This window comes from Colobus angolensis, unplaced genomic scaffold, assembly GCF_000951035.1.
Source record: "Colobus angolensis palliatus isolate OR3802 unplaced genomic scaffold, Cang.pa_1.0 Scaffold493, whole genome shotgun sequence".
Taxonomy (NCBI): Eukaryota; Metazoa; Chordata; class Mammalia; order Primates; family Cercopithecidae; genus Colobus; species Colobus angolensis.
The window spans coordinates 377,655-397,255 of NW_012118410.1; the positions used below are offsets into that span (position 1 = coordinate 377,655).

The following is a 19,601-nucleotide window of genomic DNA, read 5'->3' on the forward strand; positions in this document are numbered from 1 at the left end:
TGAATAATATTAACTTTATGAAGGATTAGAAAAGGATCAATCCACTAAAATAAAATAAATTCAAGATCGTGTTAATTTTAAGAGGTCTCCAAAAATAATAAAAATAATATTCTTTTGAAATATTAATATATGCATAAAGACCCATCTATAGATAAGAAATGAGAACTGCTTTAATACAGCTATAAATATATAAGAAATTATTTTCATCATAAATAAAAATACATGTAACTAGTCTATAATTATTCTAATTGACTATACTCATGACTTGATTATAAGTGTTAAACATTTTTTCATAACATTTAAAGATTGTAGATAACTAAGACATTTGATCCAATGGTAAGGAGTAAGATATATTTTCTATAAAAAAGGTGTAAATATAAGAAAGTTAAATAAACAATTACAGGATTCTCAGCAGGTAAACTTTTGGATTTTTATTTAGCACAGCTACATTTCTTTCTGCTTAATCAGAATTCAAAGAATGCAGTTAAGATTTTAAGGATAAATATATGACACAAAAGTTTTTGTAGATGTATTTTAAATGCATCACTATCAAAATGTACACTGGTATGTTATCTTGGATTTTGTAAAATCATAATTATTAATGAAATTAAAAAAAAACAAATTACCAGAAGTTGGAGACTTGCAGCGATCCTCTGGAACAACAGTCCCTTCACTAATATCACACAGACCGGCTACAAAACAAAAACAAAAAACAAATCAACCCATAAATTTATGTAAGTGCAGTTTTGTCTTTTATTTACAGTACATATTTAACTACCGTCCATTTAAAAGAACTCAATAAATTAACAGACTGTTGGTATTGATACCATGCTCATTGGGTTTGAGACAGAAATATTTTATATTAAAATACCTCAAACTAATACAGCATTCATCAGTTAAAAATATAATCTATGATAAAATACAAAGTAAACAATATGATTATAAATTTCCCTGGTGACTGAAGTTATAAAAACCCCTGCAAATTGTATAAACATTATAAATAAACAAAGACACATCAAGAGCTTGGACTAGCTGAGCAAGGAGTCACATGTCTGAGCCTTAGAAGTCACGTGTCACATCGATGAACAGAATGTGTATTTGCTTTTCTATTACTTTGGTAAAAAGACATGATGTTACATTTCCAACAGTCACTGAGAAAGCTTTCAAAGTAACATTTCCTGAGAACATGAGTACTGAACTGGGATTCTAAGAAAAGTTTTCTATTTTGAGGCACACATTAGTTTTTTTCATTAGATAGGAAGTTCTTGAATGAGAATTAGTCGTTTGTTTGTTTTCTAAGACAGTGTTTCCCTCTGTCGCCCAGGCTGGAGTGCAGTGGTGCGATCTCGGTTCACTGCAGCCTCCACATCCTTGGGTTCAAGCGATTCTCCTGTCTTGGTCTCACGAGTAGCTGGGACTACAGGAGTGCCCCACCACGCCCGGCTAATTTTTTTGTATTTTCAGTAGGGACGGGTTTCACCATGTTGGCCAGGCTGGTCTCGAACTCCTGACTTCCAATGATCCACCCACCTAGGCCTCCCAAAGGGCTGGGATTACAGATGTGAGCCACCAACCCAGACTGATAATTAGTACTTAAAAAAAAAATCTTCATCAAACTAATGGTCCTGGAAGAAAACCTGGTTTTTACGGTTCTAAGATGATAGATGTAATTATAGGTATGCATTTAATCTTTGATAAAATATTTGTTTATATACATGTACTCTTTCTTGATAGCACACTCAGACAGAGGATATCTAAACAGTAGTGATAACATACTCCAGTTTTATGATGTGCCTAGTACTGAATAAAAATGATCAAATTTGAAATTTTACCCACTTGGTATTTTGTCAACTGCTACTAAAAATTATACTTAGGGGAAATCACTTTGAGGTTTCAGTTGAGGGTCTTCATGATATAATAATTACTGAACTTATTGACTAAAAAAATTATTAGACTTACATGATATAGTTATCATTCTTAAAAAGGCCGAGGAAGAAACATGTAGGAGTTGAATTACAGAATGTGGATAGAGAGGATTTCGTTTAGATATTAAACAACTGTTAAATAAGCTAAACATCCATTCAGTGCCTTCTATCTCACCCAGGGTAAAAGTCAAAGTCCAACCCTACTTGGTTGGGTGATGTATACGATCTGACAGTATACTGTATCCTGTTACCTCTCAGACTATCTGCTGTTTTCACTGACTTGCCCACCACTGGTACTCTCTCTTCTCCAGCCACACTGACTCCTCATTGTTCCTTGAACTCACCAGGTGTACTGCTTCAGAGCAAATTGTGCTTATTCCCGTGCATGAAATATTTTTTGTTTGATTGTTTTCCCAGACATCCTCATGGATAATAGCTCTCTCATTTCCTTTAAACCTGAAGTCACCTAGACACTCTATTTTATTTTAACACTCCATCATTGATATTTCAAATCCTCCTTCAATTACTTTCCCCCTCGGCACTATCTACTGTATATTACTTATCTTTTTAAGTGTGTGTGTCTTCCAGTAGAACATGAGTTCCGTGAGGGTAGAGAATTTTGTCTGTTTTGCTGCCTATAATGGTGCATAGCACATGGTACGCTCAATATTTGTTGAATGTTTGAGTGAATACATGTGAAAGAATTTCATAGCATGCAACCTAATCTATCCCCTCTATTGCTGCCAGAATCCCTTCAAAAATATTCCTAGCAATACATCTACCCAGGCTCTGCTCAAATATATCTCACTCAACCCAATTAGTTAAGTGGTCTTAAGTGACATTTACTGAGTACTTACTATGTGCCAGATATGGTTTTAAGTGCTTCATTCATTTAACCCTAACAGCAGCAAATGAAGTAGACAGTATTATTCTCATTTTACAGAAGAAGAAACTGAGGCACTGAGTGTTTTAGGCATTTTATATAGGAACAAAAACCTAATTACTTATAGAAAGGGTCCACACTTAATTGCCACTCAGAGTTTTTTTTTTTTTTTCACTGGTAGAAAAGCTCTGCATGCTTTAGGACAAAATCTGCTTCTTATAATGCCCTGATTTAAAAATGAGGAGAAAATAACATAACATAGACATAGACATAGACATAGAACTATAATTTTAACTGTTCTAAACTTCTCACATTAGTATATTCAGCAGTTCTGCCACATTACTGGCACACACGAAGTTGTGGTCAACAGTAACAAAACAACCTCCTGAATGCCAACAACGTTCACTCACATGATTAGGTATGCCACGTGTCCTCTCACTTAATAATCACACCAACTTTATGAGGGAGTCACCATCTGCATTTTATAAATGAGGACACTGAGCCTCAGAGAAATAGCCTTTCTAGTATCACAAACTTATAAAAAGAGTGATTTAAACTTAGATGTGCTTAAACAAAATCTCCAATTATGTTTCACATGAACTACTCTTAAGCCAGTGTTTTCTGTTCTATATGTAAACAATCAATCTTTATAACCTAAACTCAGGACTCAACATGTATTGTTGATAAATCTCATTTCTTTGGTTTAAATTTACTGTTTCTACCTATAAATTATCTTTTTGAGTTGTTACTCTGCCATCAAATGTAATACCTACCTCCCCCTTAAATAGTGACCATTCTGATACGCATATCTTATCTTTCAAAAGTCCAGATAGGAAGCTACATTTACTATTTGAAATATTCAACAAAACATAATCCTATGTTATTCAACACAATATATGCATTAACTGAGGCATACTACATCAAGGTAATTAGACCACACATTAATCCAGTACCATGGTTTAACTGAGAGGGCTGGCAAATGTTTTCTGTAAAGATCCAAGTAATAAATAGTTCAGGCTTTTTCAGCCAAAATCTCTGTCACCAAATATTCAGCTGTTATGTTGCAGCACAAAAGCAGCTATAGACAACACATAACAAATAAACATGCTATTTCGCCAATAAACCTGTATGTACAAAATCAGGCACTAGGCTGGGTTTTGGCCTACAGACAATAGTTTGCTGACTCTTGGTTTAATCAATCTTTCCATCATTAAACTGAAATAGGTATTTAGGTCACTTCTACTTGTCTGGTTCACAAAAATATCCTAAAATTAATTTTCAAATACCTCATTAACTTCAGGCAACATTAGGTCAACAGGCTGCCATAAGTCATCAATGTAGTTACAAGATTAAAAAAGTAAAATTGATTTTGCTACAACTTACTTTTAGTGAACTTCTGCTGACTTCTATCGATCATTTCTATTTTCTATATGCACATAGCAACTCATTCTAGAATTCTGACTAATTTGTGCCTCAAATCAACTGAAATGTAAAATGTTTGACCTTCACCAGCTGGGGATACCTTTTAAATTCACCAATTATCTTGATATTCTTTTTATTATCGCTTGGTCTACCTCATTTACATAAAGGACCTTAGGCTTTAGTTTCTCTTATTATAGCTTTCATACTTTCCAGAGAGGAAAATGATTCTTCTTAATGTAGCACTCAGAATCAGTTACTTAATTCTACTTTCTACTAATATACACACAATCATTAGTAGATGTAATACACACACAATTAGTAGTTTTATCATTCTACTGAATCATAAAACGACCAGCAAAACAAGATACATATTATCCAACAGTTCATTTTTAGTAGAATCCGATTTTTAGCAGATATGAGTAGCTGAAATACTTCATTACTGTTTGTCCTTGTGACAGTTTAAGAATTTTTATTATGAAAACACAGCCTATATTTTACTAAATAATACAACTGCATTGTAATACAGTTATGACACATTTAAACTTGGCTGAAACAGTTTTGTCTTAAAATTGATATGAACTACATTCTTTATAAAATATATCAGCATCTATTTGTAGCAAAACAAAAAATTGCCCCAAACTGTTCTTCTAAAACAGCCTGAAGAACAATTTGATATTTGGTCTACATCTAAGAACATGTTATAAAATATACATGTTAGGAAGAATATCATTTTTTACCTCACGACAAAGAACTTTTATACCAATCATTCTATATGTATTTCAAATATTTATAAATTTCGGGGGATTAGTGTCAAAAATATTCTTAAGATGTTATTTTAAAACATATTTTAACATAATTTTAATTTTTATATTTTTTAAAATACAACCCTAAATATTGACAAAGTGAGGCATAATAACAATGGGTGAATATCTTAAACTAATAAAGAAAAACTCAGATAGTTCTCCTGTGCCTACATAGCTAATTCTTCAATAATAAAATAAAGCAAACAATAATATAAATAATATGTATTATGGGGTTTACTGGAGAATAATGTAGGATGCAGTGAAATTTTAAAAAGTATTTTTAAAATTAAATGCTAAAAATCAGTCTCTATCCTTAGATAAATCTAGGCATTTAATTTCTAGCAATTTTATATAAGCTAGTATAAGGTATAAAGGAGAAAAGAGGTTAATTTTATGGATAGTGAAATTTTTACCACATTTGTAAAATAAACTAAAAGTCTTATCTTCAAAAAATATTTCTTCTCTATCATGATAACTTTCTAACATTCTAGCATTAAATATTAGTATCTTGGCTTTATAAAGAGATAGAATTGGGGCACAAGTATTTAAATAGCTGTTTTCATATACATGTCATGAGATGAATCTAAGTAATGAGTAGTGTTTTAGACATAGAATGTTTTAATAAGCTCTTTTAAAAATGAACAAAAAAACTCCCAATGATTTTACAAAGAACAAACAAGCCAAGGCATAAATGACTTACTTAAAAAAGAAGGACGAAGTTTTTTCATAGATTCAGAATATAAGCTAGAAAGGCCGCACATGCAAGAAGTCACAATCAGCACACCTTAGTGAAGCAATGAAAAGCGGAAGAAAAAGAAAAGGAAACAAAAATACTAGAATGGTATGGTTGGGACAACAATCTCTGCTGAAGATATTACATGACAAAATGATCACATTCAAACAAAAATGGAAAAACACAACTTTGAAAAGAAAAATTCAATCATCAAGCCAAAGTAATAGAAAGGTCTATATCCCCTCATTTTTCTTTCCCATGAATTGTAAAATTTGCAGTATTAGTTAATAATGTACTGAACACAACTGAAAAATGAATTGCAGAATGACTTTTAATTCAGAGCGGACTGAGTTAGGAAGTACAGACCAGAGCTTCCCGAATGGTGTTTCAATACACACTGGTATTCTGCAAATGAGTTAAGTATGCCCCAAATAGGGCTGCCTCAATCTCTGGTCCAGCTGGGCAGGCCCTGGGGAAACTGGATATCACCAGGCCAGTTGTAACTGGAAGCCTCATTAGTGTACCCTGTGTGCCATATATCAAATGCCAGTTTTTTGTGTGTCATGAAATAAAAAAAGGGCAAGAAGTACTGGTATATATAGCTAAGTATACACGTGTACCTTGAGGTATTATGGTAGAACATTTAAAATTACGACTAATTACCTAGCAAACATAAAAGAACTCTATAAAGAGAATCTTCAATGACTGTAGGCTTACATTTAATCAAAGCTATCTGAGAATGCTATATTTTCAAAGAACTAAAATTTACCTTTGCATTTTCCTTTTTTCCCCACATGGGAATGATTCCTTTGAATTAAATATTTTAAATAATAAATCATTGGTCTTACAAAAACCAAACAATGAAAAGGAGCAAAATCTCTGAAAGTAACTTTTTTATATAATAATGATACAAATATTCCTTTCGTTATATTTCAGCTGAGAAGTTTGATCCTGTGGTTCTTTCTCAATGTGCAATAAAATCCTAGAATATTAAAAAGAAAAGCAGGCTGGGTGTGGTGTCTCACACCTGTAATCCCAGCACTTTGGGAGGCTGAGGCAGGTGATCGCTTGAGCCCAGGAGTTTGAGATTAGCCTGGGCAACATGACAAAATCCCATCTCTACAAAAAATCAGCTGGGCTTGGTGGCATGTGCCTGTGGTCCCAGCTACTCAGAGGGCTGAGGTGGGAGCATCACCTGGGCCCCGGGAGGCGGAACTTGCAGTAAGCCGAGATCGCGCCACTGTACTCTAGCCTGGGCGACAGAGCGAAAAAAAAAAAAAAAAAAAAAAAAAAGTAAAAACCACAACTATAGAAAACAAAAATAAAAAATAAGACTCACGCCTTTTGCTAGTTTTTGGAAGTTTATATATACAGACTAAATCAGGCAAGCTATTTATCTAACTGAAATACTTATATTCACAGAAGTCAGTCAGCATTTATAGAAATCCTAAAGCTCAGGATTTTCTTCTTTTTACCTCCTGAAGGTTGTCGAGATTTACGAGGAGATCGGGGTTCTCTCCGATAAGGATCATTAGAGCCATATAATTCAATAGTGCCCAGGTTGAGCAGCACTGCTTTCTGAAGGTAGTCAACCATAGCAATGCCATTGCAGTTGCCAAAAACCACCCTGCAAATAGGAAAATAACAAACATTTTAGCACAATCAAATAATTCCAAGAAAATGTACTACAGTCTACAAGGCTGAAGAAAGAAGCATGGTGGGGCCTTCAGAAAATTCTTTGAAACAAAAGATAACTATATGAACTGAAATACAGGTTACATATGCCTTCTCATGGAACTGTTTAGATCTTCTGCAGACATTAATTATTTAATATCACTAAATCAATCAACTGTATTATTTATAAAAATATTTGGCATAGGAGTTGAAACTTGATCAGAGATAGAAATCTCTCACACCTTGCAATGCAACATCTATTTTTCTACCTTGGGGGTGTTTTGAGCTCTTCATGGGTGGGACACATTCCCTTGTACAAGGCAAGTAGGAGATTAGACATTGGGGTAAGTTTTGGTAATCATTCAAGTCAAGAATAAAAAGTAGAAAGCATACATCTTGGAGGCCTTCCTTTGGGGTGTTCTAAATATCTTCTCAATTATCAGTCAGGAACTATAAACCAACCAACTATGAATAAAGGAAATTTATTCTTTTAAGATATTTTAAGCCAGGAATGGAAAACTGACATGTATAGATGGCGATATAAGTAAGTAAAAGAGGACATGTAAGCACATGGTTGCTTAAGAGTATATGGCACATCTAATGAAAAGCTTCAACTGAGTTCCAGCTGAAGCTGCCATGCAGAAACATGGACACGGCCACATAATCAGATTTTTAAGTTGGAGCTCTAAGTATGGATTTATATAGTCTTGGTAACTAATTAAAATTCTAAAAATACACAGAAATGGCCAAACAAAATACAACTGTAAGCCTAGTAAGGCCTGTAATTCATTGATTTGCACCTTCCTTTGAAACTTCCTATTGGCTCTTTTTCTCATTTCCTATGTTTTTTTAATGGTTGTGGACAATAAAATATTTAAAAGAGGAAAGTCTGTCCTCTTACATTGTATGGCAGCAAATAAAATATGAAAGAAGACTATCTCAGACTGTAGCCAGTGTTAGTTTGATGTATAGTTGTCCCTTGGTTTCTTCAGAAGCTTGGTTTCAGGACCCTCACAGATACTAAAATCTGCGGATGTTCAAGTCCTCAATACAAAATGGCAAAGAGTTTGCATGTAACTAACATACAGTCTCCTATATACTTTAAATCATCTTGAGATTATTTACATATACTTAATACAATGGAAATGCTATGTAAATAATTTTTATACTGTATTTTTAAATTTATTTTTTTAATTGTTGTATTTTTTTGTTATATTTTTTGAATATTTTTCATCTGCAGTTGGCTGAATCCATGGAAGGAACAGGTGGATACAGAGGGCTAACTGTACAGCTGCAAGAGACAGAGTAGGCGGTGGGAGCTACTGGCAAGAAAAAAATGAATGAGTCCCTAGGGCTAGCATCAAGCAAGCAGACAATGAGCTACACATGATAAATAGCTCCAGGACTGAACAGTCAGGAAGCAGTTTCTTACACTGCAGTGTTGACTTCTGAAACAAGAAAATAACAAATGCTTTACAAGTCTATTATATTGTAATAAAAGTATGTATAATTAACACTATATGGCTGAAGGCATGAATTGATAAATAAAACAAGTATACTGTAGTATAGATGAATATTAATTATCAGGCCTTTACAATTTATACAAGTTAATTGAAAGTAGAAAGAAAAATTACACAACTACAGTTCAACAGTTATAAAAATCAGTTTTATAACACAGTCTTCTGGGTTCATGTTGTTAGATTTCCATTACAGTAACTATTAATAAGAAAATTATTTCTAGGGGTATATCTAGGAGAGGATATACTGACTTTAAAACTTCATCACAAATAATTTATTGGTCCATGAGGCATTTAACTTTACATCAGGAAGTAGTGCATGCATACCCAAAGTAAGTTATTCAGAATGAAATTATGTTCCAAATAAACAGTGAATTTGGTCTGAAATTAGTTACAGAATGCCATTTTAGGTGATGATATAACAAAGACCATCCTTTCTATTTTTAAAAAAATGATGTATGGAATACTATGAAGAGACTTAGAAAAAAAATAACTTATACTTACAGTCCATAGGAAGAGTTGACTGCCAGGCTGGTTATTTGTTGTGGTGGTTCTCCACCCACCCAAACCAACTGAATAACCAGTTCTGTCTGATAACCTGGAGACTGTTTAAGTGGTGAGTTTTTAACTCTAAAATAAAAGAAAACATGTTATCTTTTAACCCATTTTCAACTATTGTCCTATATAATTATAAACATCTTTTTATATGAAACGATACTAGATATTTAAATATATAAAAATCAGAATCCTGTTATCTAGAAGCATTTAATCTATGCTTGGAGGGACTAAGTATGTAATTAACAAAAATAATATGCAAACTCTACATATAAAGTGGGGGAGGACAGCAGGGGTAAAAGAAAAGAAAAGAAAAGTGAGGAGGAAGAAGAGGGCTTGGAAAGAAGGCAGGGAGGGCTGGGGAGAAAGATGAAGAGAAGCGGCAGCCCAAGGATTAAGAAGAGAAAAAAACATCAAGTTAGAAAAAATGTAAGTTAGAAAAGCAGTTTTAAAAACGGCTGGGCGCACTGGCTCACGCCTGTAATCCCAACACTTCAGGAAGCCGAGAAGGGCAGATCACCTGAGGTCAGGAGTTTAAGATCATCCTGGCCAACATGGTGAAACTCTGTCTCTACTAAAAATGCAAAAATTAGCCTGGCATGGTGGTGTGCGCCTGTAGTCCCAGCTACTCTGGAGGCTGAGGAAGGAGAATCACTTGAACCCAGGAGGCGGAAGTTGCAGTCAGCCGAGATCGTGCCATTGCACTACAGCCTGAGCAACAAGAGCGAAACTCTTGTCTCAAAAAACAAAACAAAACAAAACAAAAACACAAAACTTAAAAACATGATGTAACAAAATGAAAACTGTCCAAAAACAAGTTAAAAAATGAGTTAAAACAAATATGAGAATTTATCTGCGTGTGTGTGTGCCTACTTTCACTATAAAACAAATCTACCTTGACTTTGAGGTGACAGTATTTTTGATCGCAGAGACTCTTTTTTAATAATTACTGAATAATGCTATAAAAAATGTTCTTGCAGAATATTCGCAGACAGAAAACCCAAGTTCAAGGATTGATAAGTGTTAAGTTTGGCTACAGTGGTAGGAGTGTGTAGTAAAAATGAGAAGATAGCAAGACAGGCCAGGGCCAGACTTTAGAGGGTCTTCAAGTCCTGTCCACAAAGATTTGATGTTGGTAGAAAGAACTCTCAGCAAGCTGAACTTTGAGTACTGATTCTGTTACTCACCAGCTGTCTTTTCACCTAGAAAGCGGGACTATTACTACCTAGTCACAATATGAGGAAACTGTGAACACCTATGAAAAGTGCTTTGTAGATGGTCACATTAGACAAAGGTAATATATTTTCATTATTAAAGAATTAAAAGACAGGCCAGGTGCAGTGAGTGGCTCACACCTATAATCAGAGCACTTTGGGAGGCTGAGGTGGGCGGATCACTTAAAGTCAAGAGTTCGAGACCAGCCTGGCCGACATGGCAAAACCCCGTCTCTACTAAAAATACAAAAATTACCCGGGTGTGGTGGCGAGCACCTGTAGTCCCAGCTACTCGGGAAGCTGAGGCAGGAGAATCGCCTGAACCTGGGAGGCGGAGGTTGCAGTGGGCTGAGATCACACCACTGTACTCCAGCCTGGGCAACAGAGCGAGATCTCCGTCTCAAAAAAAAAAAAAAGAAAAGAAAAAAAGAATTAAAAGCCAATGAAGGTTGATAAAAAAATATTTGGGGAAAATTAATTTGGTGAATATAGGTAAGATGAAGTAGAATAGGGACACCAATTGGGAAGTTCCTGTGATTCTGATGTGAAACAAGAAAAAGGCAGATTGAAACACTTAATGGAGTAAGAATAAACAAGGCTTTACATTTCAGGAAGGCAGAAACCTTGCAGCTATTAATACTTATAACACTGGCACAAAGGAGGTACTCAATATTTACTGAATGAATGAATGAGTTAGAGGTTGAGTAAAGGTAGGGTAGAGGAAGAAAATAAGACACAGAGAATCTACAATCAGACAGAAGGGAGGGAGGGAGGGATAAAGAGGTAGTTTTAGGAGACTATGGGGTTAAGTTTGAGATGATGGAGAACTAAAAGTAAAACTAATCAGCAGGTAGTCAAATCTATTCCCAAACCTCATGAATAGTTAAGTCCATGCTCAACTACAGTTGTCATTAGGATTTTAGAAATGAAGAGTTAAAGAGGGGCTTAAAAGAGTGTAAGAGCTTCTGAAACAATACCTGCTATACTTTTTCCAGAGAACTTCAACTGTACTTGAAAGACACATTTTTTAAAAATGTGAACAATTTTATTTTTGTGTGACTGCTTTTATTGTAAAAAACTCTACTATGACTTTAAGTTAAAAACATTTTTGATTGCACAAACTCTTTGCTTAGTAATTGCTATAGCAAAACATATGCAAAGCCTGGTTACTTCAGCAATTCTTAAGGCTTCTGCCTTGAAATGACAGTGTGTGAAAGCAGTAAGACTACTCAATGTTGAATTTCATACCACCAAACTCAGAGGTAAGAACCCTTTGGAATCATTCAGTTGGTACTTCTAATGAGGAAGACCATGGCACCTGATGTTTTGATGACATACATGCTAGGAAACAGCAAAAGTTGTTCAGACTTCAGGGTAAATGTGAATCACTGAGGGCACTGCTTACACGAATTGAGCTATAGTTCACTTTTGGCTGGTCAAGGTTTGCAAGGCAATGAATTCAGAACTGTAGACTGGCTGAGGCAAAATTTCTAAATTATTCTCAGGGAAACACCCACTAATCAGCTATAGCTCTCCATCTCAAGTGACAGAGTAACAATGGAGGCATTTCATTTCTTCCCAGAGTCAGCCTTGACACAGGAGTAGACTGAAGGGTCTGAGTGGTCTATCTTCTCTTTCTATGAATTAGGTATAGAAGGTAAGGGTCAAGGAAGTGTCCTCCCTCCCTCTGGCATATTAAATGTGCACAACAAATTCTCAAGAGCAGAATCAGGCATTCCAGGGATAATTCTAGAAGTGCATACATGGTCACACTGAAGATTTAAGTGACCAGGACACACAGAACTCATAGAATTCTTACTTTAGTTAGTATAAGGAAACAAAAAAATATTCTTAAGTAGAAATAAAAAGGCAGCCAAACATGATGCAAAATGGTAAAGGATGAGAAACCTAAGCCAAAAAATGAAAGCAGGTAAGTTACATTTTAAAAATATGAAATGGGAAGAGGGTATTATGTTTTATTCTAAACGGTTATGTTATCATTTTAATGTTTTTAATATATTCAAGTTAATTTGTTTGCTTTTTAAGGAAAAAGTTTTATTAAAAGCTGCATAATTTGTACAAATGTATTTTAAATGTTAAAGTGATGGTAGAGGCTCACAGTTTCAAAATGATTGTTTGAGCAAGTACCTTGCAAAGGGACAATAAAAATGCTTCAAAAACATAAAATTTCATTGCTGAAAGAAACAAGTCAAACAGTTGCCTTTTCTTTTTTACCTTTCTTTTTTTTAAGAGGCAGAATCTCACTCTGTCACCCTTGGCTGGAGTGCAGTGGCATGATCATAGCTCACTGTGGCCTTAAACTCCTGGGCTCAGGCAATCCTCCCACCTCAGCCTACAGGTGATGGCGCCATGATGGCTAATTTTTAAAAAACTTTATTGTAGAGATGGTGTGTTACTATGTTATCCAGACTGGTCTTGAACTCCTGGTCTCAATGAATCCCCCTCCTTGGTCTTAAACAGCTGCCTTTAAAATGTTTCTTCAAATAAACCAATTTCGTACAAAGGCATTTTGTATGAAAAAAAAGCCTCAATATTTATTATATTTTAACATTAATTTTTGTTACACTTCTTACTTTAAGAAACTAGCCTACAGGACTGTGGACTAAAACAATGTGAAATTAATACATACCTGCATTTATTTGAAGACAATTAAAAGAAAAAAATGAGGTATAACTTGTTTGTGATTTTAGAAAAATCACTTATACAGATTTTAGACAAAAATGTCCAAAACTTGTACTTTATATCTTTCACTAGCTTATACAATATTCTACTAAAAGACTAGTTTTCCCTCTCATGACTCTGTCTCCAAAAATCAGTCCTTTAGTAATGTAATACTAGAGAATTATTACTACCAATGAATTAATTTTAAGATAACGGCTGAAGAAAAGGAAATAGTTATCATGCAATCCCTACGTTTACAATCCTCCCACGCGTTCCTGTTCTTGAGCTTTCTCTAAAATCCAGAAAAAGGATCAAAATAACCATAACTGTATCAATAGAACCATTACCTTATGATTTTTTAGTATGATTTGTTTATATTTCTAATTTTAAAAATCAATATTTAAAATTTTAAGTAATGTTGTAATTTAAACGTATAACTTGATGTAACAATATATAACATTATCTATTAAAGTTAGTAACAATTTGTATTCGTGTGACCAGCAAAACCACCCCCCACCGCCGCCAAAAACAAAAATCAGGCACATGTACACACGTGCACATACACACACACACATATACACACACACTCAAATTATCAGGACTGCTTCTCCACATCTTGTGTGTCTTCTTGAGTGTCAGCGGAACTCCTGGGCTTCTTTCTACCCTCTTTCTAACTGTATCCCAGGAATGATAGAGTCTCTATGTAGCTGGTAAATATGGAAATAATTAATGAAGCCCTCTCATTTCCCCCTCAATCTGTGTTCATTTGGGAGCAAGTCTGCCCAGGGGGTGCATTTTCTTTTCTGCTCCTGCAAAAGCAGTGTTCTTAATACTGCCATGATGGGGAAGATAAGGCTATCTTTGTATACAGGTCAGACGGTACCAGGAAAACTACCTGGCTCTTGTGCTAGTTGGCATCTTTTACCTTTATCAATAATTAAGGTGATATTTTTAGTCACCATCTGAAATTATTTTATTTCTTAATGTGCTAAGAATACAGATGGGGGCCAGACACAGTGGCTAACATCTATAATCCCAGCATTTTGAGAGGCCGAGGCAGGGAGATTGCCTCCAAGTTTGAGACCAGCCTGGGTAACATGTCGAAACCCCATCTCTATAAAAAAAGATACAAACTTAGCTGGGCATGGTGGCGTGTGCTTGTAGCCCCAGCTACATGGGAGGCTGAGTTGGGAGGACCGATTGAGCCCAGGAGGTCATGGCTGAAGTGAGCTGTGATCACGCTACTGTACTCCAGCATGGGCAACAGAGTGACACCCTGTCTCTTAAAAAAAAAAAAAAAAATGACTCCAAATAGGTAAAGAGAAGTATAATTACTGGGCTCCTTCGTAGACTCTAATAAGCAATTACAGGTGACAGGACTCTGGCTGAATCTCTTATGTGTGTCTTTAAAGTCTGAACTGCTTCAAAGTTCCATCCATTTCACAAAACATATTGACAGGGCAGTTTACCTCTATCTGATACCAAATGCTACTTCCAAAAAGAACTGTCCCTTAAAACATTAACAGTCTCAAGATAAAATGAATTTATAAAGTTTTATTATACATGAGGTTAGTTGTTATAAAGTTTTATTTGTGCACAAAAAACCAAAATAGAAGAAAAATTATTAAAGTAACTCAAAACAATGTAATTGCCTTACATATCACTTGTCATATGCTCAAAGGTCTAAAGACAGCTGGCATGTTATATTTTACTATTCATCTAGTGTTTTAATATTAGTGGTAATTTCAATACTGCAATTTTGGACTTACTTTTGTTAACAGATAAATAATATTAAATGGAATAATTCCAGGCTAATCAAATTATAGGAGAAGAGTGGTTTGGGTAAGAGATTTAAAGTTATTTATTTACATTATATAGTAATGTAAAAACTCAACGAAAAATAAAAGAGTTTTAATGACTGCTTTTAAAAAACAACCCCCCCCTTTTTTTTTAGCTCTCGTCACTGGGTGGTCTACTGTAACAATACAGTGCTTATTAAAAATAATCTTACGAACATTTCTAAAGATCATATTTTGGTCTGTTATCCTGTGAGGGCAAGAAGTATTTAAAGCAAGTCTAGAACATCTTGACAGAAATTAAGGATGGTCACAAAAGTTCTGAGGTGGTGTTAAGAAGACACAAACACCAACAAAGAAGCTCCCTCTAGAAAACTGTGACAAAATCATGTTAAGTTGATAAAATTCAGTAAGTTAAAACAAATTGCCTATAAAAAATACCTCGAGTTCCACAATAATATTCAAAAGGAAAAAAATCATCATATCACAGTCATTAGTTATTTTAGGATTCAGAACAAACTGTTAAGATGTTATTGTGGTATATCCCAGGATTGGCAAAGTGTATCCATACACAAAAGATAACACTTAATGCCAACAACAAAAAGGACTCTCCTCACATAAATCATTAATGGATTAGCTAATGAGCCTTTCTGGCTGCTGGGACTAACCATCAGCTTAAAACGAATTTCTATATGAAGTGACATTCTATTAAATAATTACAAAAGATTAATAGTGTGCCATGACATTCCAGCACAAGTATGAAAAGTCCTCCCAAACAAGAAAGATGGCCACACCATAATCTCAGGTCCATGAACAATAAAGAAAACTCATAATTGCAGAACTAAGTCACTATTACCTTTAAAATGGATTTGGGTACTACTGAACTCTGCATTTTGGTTTGCTGGTTTTCACAGTTGCTGCTGGTTGCTGCCTTAACTATTATCCTTGCTCTTTCAGACACTAAAAAAACTGGAAAAAAGGCCTTTCTAAGAACAGAGGACAAAGACTCACCTATTAGGCCTGCCTTTAACTTTAATCTATAAAGCCAAGGTAAGAGGTCTTGTCACTCTGGTCCAAACAGTACTGCTTCTCCTGTCAGTAGTACTTCCTCTGACCTATCTTGTCACGAGAAAGCAGTGCATTGATGGTGTTTTTTCTTCAGGTAGGAAAAGAATTTAATGTTTTATAGTGCTGGATCTCTGGCCACAAGCCCAGGAACACTTGGAGGCATAAGAAATTATGAAGTACAATTAAATAAATTATTCTAATTCTGTTGAAGATAACGTATATTTAGATGTAATTGTTATTTTGTTAAAATGTCACTTCAGTAGTTGAAAACACTGCTTCAGAAGTATAGAAATGTTGCAAAAAAATGCCCCAAAGACAAATTGTACTATGTATGTTATAAAAATTAAATTTAACAAAGGGCTTGGAAAAAAACATTAAAATCAGAAACAAGGGCATTAACAATTTTAAGTGTAAAGTAGTACTGAAGAAGTAATAAAGGGGAAAAGTGTAGAATTCTGTATTCTCAAGTCTCATTCTAGTTAAACATGTGCTAGAACTACAGTTATAAGTGTGCATATTTTAGTACATGTATGAGACAGAGAGGGAGGAGACAAAGAAAAAGTTGATACCTTCATGAGAAATGTAGCTGCTTAACCTCAATGGGTATATACTGTTGGGATCAGAGGTTCTTATCCTTGGCACTACTGATGTTTGGAGCTGGGTAATTCTTTGTTGTGTGCACTGCCTTGTCCATTGTAGAATATTTAACATCATCCCTCACCTCTACCCACTAAATGTCAATAGCATCTCCCTTCCTCCTGTTGTGTCTACTAAAAACGTCTCCAAATGTCCCCTAGGGAGCAAAATCATACACAAATGAGAGCCACTGGCTTAGAATACATAATCTTAAATTTTCATAAACATGTAAATAATTTTCTAAAAATCTGTAGTTTTAAAATGACTGCAATATAAAAAAAATCTATCCATTTTATCTTTGGTGTGAGTGCATTATTCATTACACAGACATTCTTCCCAGCAATTATTCAACTATCTACCAGTAGAAGAGACTCAAGCAGATTAAAGTAAAACAGTGCAAAGTTTGGTCCTTTTAATAAATGCAAATTATTTCTCTTACTTACCACCCTTTCTACACTGAACCTAGTACACTCTGGCGTTTGTCCTCCACCAGTCTACTGAATCTCTCTGAGTGCTACCTGAACCACCTTTCCATCATTATCCTAATTGAATTCTTCGTAAATAAACTATTAATCACATAGTCTTCATGTAAGTTTTCAATGATTTTAATTCCTTACTCATTGTTTTATTTCTCCGTCTATATCATTTAAACATTGTAACCACTCAGTAACAAAAATTGGACAGAAGAAATACAACTTTATCCAGTTTATCCCTGTATAAAGCAAGATGTATTTAAATTTAGGATTCCACAATAAAAGGTTTTAAATAAAGATACGGTGGTGCTAGTGAAGATTCAGAAAAAGGTAAGACAATGATTAGAAAACAACTGAGTCTTTAAAGACTTAAAAAAACAGAATTTTCAGTCATAGAAAGCAGTCGAAACATAAATCTAAGCTACATATAAATCAAGACTATAAACGTTGATGGGTTTAGAAGACTGAGTGATAAATAGAGGTTAGATCCTTGCTGCTTTACAAGAATGTTTGGAGATTAAACCTTAATAATTTAAGGATGCAATCATATTCCTCTTGATGTCATAGAAAAATGAGTTGGACTAACCATAGCAAAACACAGGAAGAATCATTCTTATGCCATTTTGCTCCATCAAAAGAAAATGTTACCATAGCTCTACTAATGCTTACAATTTATATAAATTAAAAGATAATATCCAAAACTCCTGTAGTTTTTTTTATAACTTACTTTAAACAAGGTACATTATCACGAAGCCCATCAGATGAACTGCTACTGGTAGACGGATGAGACTGAGGAGGAATGGGCTGAGGGTTGGACCCTCCCACGGGTGTTGGCAAAGGTGGTGGCTGCTCACCCTCTGGAGTTTCCACATCATTTATCTCATATAATAATCGAACTTCGAGCATCTGTTGTAAAAGTAAGGTAGTTTACTTACTCCTAATAATTATTGCTCATTTTATTACAATTTATACGCACACACATAAACTTCAGTGGCAAGAAGATTTTTAAAGGCAAAAATTTAGCAAGATTTCAAAAAGGATTTAGCAAGAAAGAAAATGTTCTTGCCTCAGGGAGTACACACACAAACGTGCATTATGATTTTAGAATTTATGGTACTTGTGTTAATATCAAATTAAGAGTATACTCATATTCGTATTAGCTTTCCTTAAAGGAAACATACACTATACTTAATGATTTAAGTAATCAGTGAAAATATATGCAATAATGCTATTGTTTACAAGAGATAATAATGTGAATACTAAGGTGCTTTCAAAAGTTCTGTACAAAACTGACTGCAAAAAGTCTTCCAAATCATCTACAAATTAAAAAATGTCAGACACTTGACCATGAAAATAACTAAGACATTATTACCGGAATAACTTCTGTGATTACTTCCTGCTTGCTGAATCTGTAAATAATGACATGAGCTGAAACTCCAGCTATGCACAGCATTCTACTTTCTGGACACCAGGAGATGATCTGAATGGCATATGGATCTTCATCTACAATGTCTGTGTTTGGCCTGTCATCTTTATTTCTTGACTTTTCAAATACTTTAGATGTCTTTAGTTTATATAATACTTGTAGGGTTACTGGAAAAAAGATAACATATGTTAAACATTTTAACACAAAAAGATCAAACATAAGGTAACATTTAATCACTCATACTATGTATGGAAAATGGTCTATATTTATCTACACCATATTTTCATTTCTCAATCTACGTTAGTCTATTTTACATTTAGATAATATATTCTTTGTACTCATTGACCGAACAAGGGTATGCTCATTGTACTCATGAAGAAAAATCTATTATCACAATGGATTTTAGGTAACCTTAAAAAAATGACTAATAAAAACATTTTGGAAAAACAGTGTGTAAATACCTGAAAATAATAAACAACATGGTGTGCTTCCTAAAATGATTTTCTATATATATTCTCTAAAAAAGTTACAGTACCAATACAACTAAACATTCCTACAAGAGGAAACACAACATATCCTGAGTTAACTGGATTCCACCTGAAGGCTTGCCACGTGTGTTTTGCAAACATTCATCATTAAAGGCATTATTTCCTTTTTTGCTACTATGTAACCACCAGATTTATTTCACAAAGACAACATGAACCCTGGTGATACAAGTATAGAGTCAGGCATTAAAAGTGTTCCAGAAATTTCTGTTGATCTGGAACACATTCCCACTTCCCCTAACTCTGACT

General features: G+C 34.5%; 1 protein-coding gene across 3 annotated transcripts in view; it reads right to left on the bottom strand.

Annotated features, from left to right (window-relative positions):
- STXBP5 (syntaxin binding protein 5 (tomosyn)) overlaps nucleotides 1-19,601 on the bottom strand; it is a 209,368-nt gene that overhangs the window by 61,162 nt on the left and 128,605 nt on the right. For all 3 annotated transcript variants that reach the window (XM_011959439.1, XM_011959438.1, XM_011959440.1), the window contains exons 15-19: nucleotides 18,754-18,974; nucleotides 18,109-18,287; nucleotides 9,462-9,587; nucleotides 7,242-7,393; nucleotides 627-692 (exon numbers count right to left, since the gene is read on the bottom strand). In XM_011959439.1, the coding sequence (XP_011814829.1) occupies nucleotides 627-692; nucleotides 7,242-7,393; nucleotides 9,462-9,587; nucleotides 18,109-18,287; nucleotides 18,754-18,974 (744 nt within the window). The remainder of the gene's footprint in view (nucleotides 1-626; nucleotides 693-7,241; nucleotides 7,394-9,461; nucleotides 9,588-18,108; nucleotides 18,288-18,753; nucleotides 18,975-19,601) is intronic.